The sequence below is a fragment of the Pediculus humanus genome, genomic scaffold (genome assembly GCF_000006295.1).
Source record: "Pediculus humanus corporis 1103172107382 genomic scaffold, whole genome shotgun sequence".
NCBI classification, from domain to species: Eukaryota; Metazoa; Arthropoda; class Insecta; order Psocodea; family Pediculidae; genus Pediculus; species Pediculus humanus.
Genome location: NW_002987009.1, coordinates 426,715 through 432,146, shown reverse-complemented (window position 1 = coordinate 432,146; position 5,432 = coordinate 426,715). Strand labels below are relative to the sequence as shown.

The window sequence follows — 5,432 nt, the reverse complement described above, 5'->3', positions numbered from 1 at the left end:
AAAAAAAAAAATTATTTAATGTGAGAAGGATAAAAATTTTATTATTATTATTATCGTAATTACCTTTGACTTCTGCCACGGCGGATGTTTGAGTGATTTCAATATTTTCCGTTATATCGATGTTTGCTTTTTTAAATAATCTGTTCATGTAAGTGATGAGTTTCAACATGGCGCAAGACGTTGGTTCCCTTTGAGAACATTTTAAATTTAATTTTTGCAAAAGTGATTCTTCGACTTGACTGTACGGTTTTTCAATATCGTTTTCCTTTGGCGAATAACTCCTTTGTTCCCTCGTACCATCCTGTGAATTTCCTACGGGATCCTTCAACAGGGAAAAAAAGAAAAAAAATTTAAAAAAACATACAAAAACGGGAATTTTTTTTTTCGTTTTTTCCCCGGTTTTTTTATTTTTATTTTTTTTAAAAATTTCCATCATTTAAATTTTTTGGGGGTTTTTGGGGAGGGGTGAGGGAAAGGGAAGAGGGCAAATACATTAATGTACTAAATTCCTGATAATGGAAAAGCAAAAATTCACGGTAAATAAAATTACGGTTCCTGCCAAAGTGGAAAACGTCGAAAAAAATTACCAACGCGTCATTTTCCCACGTAAATAAACAAAAAAAAAAAAAAAATTTTCACAAAACGTAGCAGAAGATAAATGTGATAATAATAATGATAATAATAATAATGATAATAATAATAATAATAACCTTTTGATTTGACGATGGAAAAACTTGCGAAACTTTTTCCGGCGATTGAGATACGAAATCGGTTGAACCATCCTTAACATCATCAAAAACTTTTTGTTGTTGTTGTTGTTGTTGTGACGGCGTTTGTGTTTGTTCTAAAGGATTCGACAAACACGTTTTCGTCGAAAAGAAAAAAAACGCGATAAAAATATAAGAAAATTTTAACGAAAACATTTTACACCAACTATTATTTATTATTTAAAAAATTTATTATTATTATTATTAATTGAAAAGAAACACGTTCGACGCGACGTTCGCGCACTTTTTAACACACAACACACAAAAAAAATTTTTTTTCTTTTTTTTTTCTTTTCTTTTTTTTTGGACCCGAACCGTTTGATGTTCTTTTATAGACTCAAGGTTGTAAGAATGCAGATCTTTGCTTATATCATCCGCGATCCGTTCTTCTGGGTCAGAGAAAAAAAAAGTGGTAGGATGGAATTGTTTTTTTTTTTTTTCTCTTTCTCTCCCCCACAACGCCAGTTTATCATATTTTAATTAAATCATGAGCTCTTATATTTCACTTATGAATTCGCAACTTTTACTTTTATTAAAAAAAAAAAAAAAAATTTTATTTCTCATTCATTTCAACCGTTAAAACTGCGGTTTTGTTTTGTTTTTTTTTTTTTTTTTTTTTTTTAAATTTTAATTTTTAAATATTCTATTGACACTTTTACCCGTTTTCTTTTGCTGTCGTTTATCGATTCCAACATTTAATTAATAATTTTTCTGCGGCGGCGACGGGGGGGGGGGAATTTTTTTAAAACGAATTTTTTATCCGACGAAATAATATTCGTCATTTTGAAATTTTTTTTTCGTTCGACCGCAAAATTTGCTACAAAAAAAAAATTTGGGTCTTTTTACGAGCGCAAATGTTTGTAATGGCTTGTGATTTTTTGACTTTCTATAAGATTATGATGCGACTTGAAGACAGAAAGAGAGAGAGAGAGAAAAAAAAAGATTAAATCTGTAGCGTGACACTCCGAAAATAAAACACTACTTGTTCAGTGACGGAATTAAAATTTTATTATTATTATTATCATCACTCGCATATGTGTTTTCTGGTGACACGTATTTTTTAAACATACTATTCATTATTACTATTAATTTTTTTTTTTAATTAATATTATTCATGAATTATTACGAGTAATAAAAAAAAAAAAAACAGACGCAAAACGAAAATTTTAATTTTTTTTTTTTTGAAATTAATAAAAAAAAGAGAGAGAAAGAGAGTGAGAGAGAGAGAGATAGAGAGATTGAGAGAGAGAGAGAGATAGAGAGATTGAGAGAGGGAGAGAGAGAGAGAAAAAAGTATATAGTTTCACTTAATGCCAGAATAATCAGCTGACCGTAAAAAAATAATCAGAATGAGATTTTTTTTTTTACTCGTGGTATTAGTGGAAGACTTCAAAACGTCGACCTTGATCTTGAATACTACGACTGGATATGCAGGTTTGCCCTCATATTATCGGCAAAACCTGACTAGGAAATCTTTCTTTCTTTCATTTATTTACTGCGTAAAACAGGTGCGTGTGCGTGTGTGTGTGTGTTGCCTCTTCGATATGGGGGTCAAATTCCGAATGACCTTATTTGATTTTTACAAAAAAAATTTTCGCAACCCCGTAGACGAAGGTCAAGTTTAAAAACTCCGCCCGTCATTTTTTTTTAATAAAAATTCTTAGACACTTTTTCTTCTTTTTCTTCTCAATTTAAATTCTATTTAACGTATCTTAATCCGTTAATAATAATAATAATAATAATAATAATAATAATAATAATAATAATAATAATAATAATAATAATAATAATAATAATAATAATTTTATTTATTATTTAATTTTATTATAACGAATTGGACGCGTTATAAAAAAAAAAATTCGTAACGAATTCGACGCGACGCTAACATCATCATCATCATTATTATTATTATTATTATTAATATTATTATTATTATTGTGACTTTGCACTTTTTTTTAAAAGACAATGATAACCGAACGATGATAAGGCGATAAATATTACGTAATATTAAAAAAAAAAAAATGTGTTATGTAGTCTATAACAATCGATCGAATGAATATATTTATCACGATACAATTCATTCATTCATTCATTCATTCGGGAAATTAAACAAAAAAAGGAATATTCCCGTTTTATTTAAAATTTATTCCAGTCGATTCGTGGAAAGTAATAATAATAATAATAATAATAATAATAATACATGTATTAATAACTCGAATCGTATTCGACTTATAAATCTTTTGTGGTCACAGAAATTTCGTAGTCCGGATAAAATAATCGAACCGAAAAAATAAAACCCGCAAGTGAAACAAATAAATAAATAAATACATAAATACATAAAATTTTTTATTTATTAATAAATTCGATAATAATAATAATAATAATAATAATAATAATAATAATAAAATTACGTATTTATTTTCAAATTTAATTTAAAAAAAAAAGAAAAAGTTTTCCTTTTTTTTTGTATTTATTTATTTATTTAATTTTGCACGTTGCGGTTTTTTTAAAAATAAAAATGATAATAATAATAATGAAAACGTCTAATGCCACGTGAGTATTTTTTTTTTTTTTTTGATTAAAAAAAGAAAAGAAAAGAAAAAAAAAATCGGCATGGCGGTAAACATTGATTCAAACAAAACAAAATAACACAAACGATAGAATTTTTTTTTTTTTAAATTATTGTCATCGTATAAAAAAGTCAGAAATCTACGTGGCACGAACTACGGTCGTATTAATCAAAATGCTTACACGTCAATATTTAAACCACGGTATAAGAACACGTGGTAATAATAAAATGTCACGTTTTAATCGCATGGAAGGTTAACAAAAAAAATTTTTTTTTTTTCAAACTCAAATGACCGAATGTATGTATATACATGTAAGGGGACAAAAAAAGGGCCCTGGGCCCTTTTATAATGACGATTCACTAATGTCGTCACGTTTAAAAAAAAAAAGAAAATTTCATTAAATATATTTTCCCTATTTAAAGATATTATAGCTTAAAGCATCGTCGGACATGTTTGACACAATTTTTTTTTTTTTTCGTTAACGCGTACCGGTATTCGTGCGAAAACTTGTCTGTGCCCCCTCACCCACCTCCCACCGCCCCTCCGAACCTCCCTCTATACCTTCCTTTTTTCGCACGTGAAAAAATAAGGAAAAGAGAAAAAAGGTATTCACACAGACAACACACAAAATATCAAAATTATTTAAATCGTTACATCCTAAAGCAATATTCGACTTGTTTCCCTACTTTTTAAATAAAAAAATAATTGCACGAATTACAAAACAGAGAGAGAAAGAGATAGAGAAACGTTAAAAGTAAAAGATAAAGAGAGAGAGAGAGAGAAATTGAGACCTTAATTTTTTTTTGTTTACATCCAATAATAACAATTCCCCAATGATCCGTCAATTTGATTTTAAATGTCGATACCTCTTTAATTATTATTATTTTTTTTTTTTAGTTCCGTTTGCGGAGTACCTGATTCAGGTTTGTACCAAAACAACAACAACAAACAAAATTTTATACAATAAATAAAATATAATAAATATTTTATTCTAAAATTTTCCTTGTTTGAAACGTTTCTTACTTCCGAAATTTTTAAATGAAAAAAAAAAAATTCCGACGATGAATAAATTTTATTTTTTTTTTTTTTAGGTTTTTAGAATAGAAATTTTGCGGTAAATCCGCCATTTTGAAAATTTTATTAATAATAATAATAATAATTTTTATAGGAGAAAAAAAAAGAAAGGAAAAAGTGTCGAACCGTAGAATATTAGTAATTACAAAATCGACAAAAATTTCTTTTTTTTTTTTTTCTCTTCGAAGCAACAATCGATCGATCGGTTGTTTTCACCTGAATTTTAAGTAAACCTGGTTGTTGTTGTTGTTGTTGCGAACGAAAGTAAAAATAACAATGAACACGAATGTAAAAAAAAAAAAAAAATAAAACGCCCATTAATTGTATCGTCGAATAAAAGAGAAAGAAAGATCTCGTATATATATTTCCACCATTTTAAAAATTAACGAAAAATAAAATAAAAATTTATGTCAAATTAAAATAATTTTTATAATTAAAAGGTTAAAGGTTATTATTATTATTATTATTATTATTGTTATTAAGAGAACGTTGGGAATTCGCATACGAGTGATGGTGGAAAGACACTGTTCCGTTTTTTTGTTTTTCGGAGTTTTTTTTTTTTATTAATTTCAAAAATAATTAACATTAAAAAGTTTAATATGTTCTTCAAAAAAGCGAGAGAGAGAGAAAGGAAGAAAGGGAGAGAGAGAGAGAGAGAGAGAGAGAGAGAGAGAGAGAGAGAGAGAGAGAGAGAGAGAGAGAGAGAGAGAGAGAGAGAGAGAGAGAGAGAGAGAGAGAGAGAGAGAGAGAGAGAGAGAGAGAGAGAGAGAGAGAGAGAGAGAGAGAGAGAGAGAGAGAGAGAGAGAGAGAGAGAGAGAGAGAGAGAGAGAGAAAGTGACTCGCGGTTGTTCCATCTTTTCCAAAAAAAAAAACAAGTTTTTCATTTTATTTAAATGAACTTCGTGCATTTTATTTGGAAAAATGGCGGATGAGAGATAGATACGTCATCATCATCACACACAACTCAACCTTTCATTTCCGTTTTATTTTTCCCCTCTTATTCCCTCCTCCTCCTCCTTCC

The 5,432-nt window shown here is 28.4% G+C and overlaps 1 protein-coding gene across 1 annotated transcript in view; it reads right to left on the bottom strand.

Moving 5' to 3' along the window:
• Positions 1 to 923, bottom strand: part of Phum_PHUM026160 (uncharacterized protein) — a gene marked incomplete at both ends in the record, with an annotated part of 2,189 nt that extends 1,266 nt beyond the window's left edge. The window contains 2 exons of the mRNA XM_002422934.1: positions 64 to 322; positions 735 to 923. Of these exons, the coding sequence (XP_002422979.1) occupies positions 64 to 322; positions 735 to 923 (448 nt within the window). The remainder of the gene's footprint in view (positions 1 to 63; positions 323 to 734) is intronic.
• Between the last annotated feature and the right edge of the window lie 4,509 nt (positions 924 to 5,432).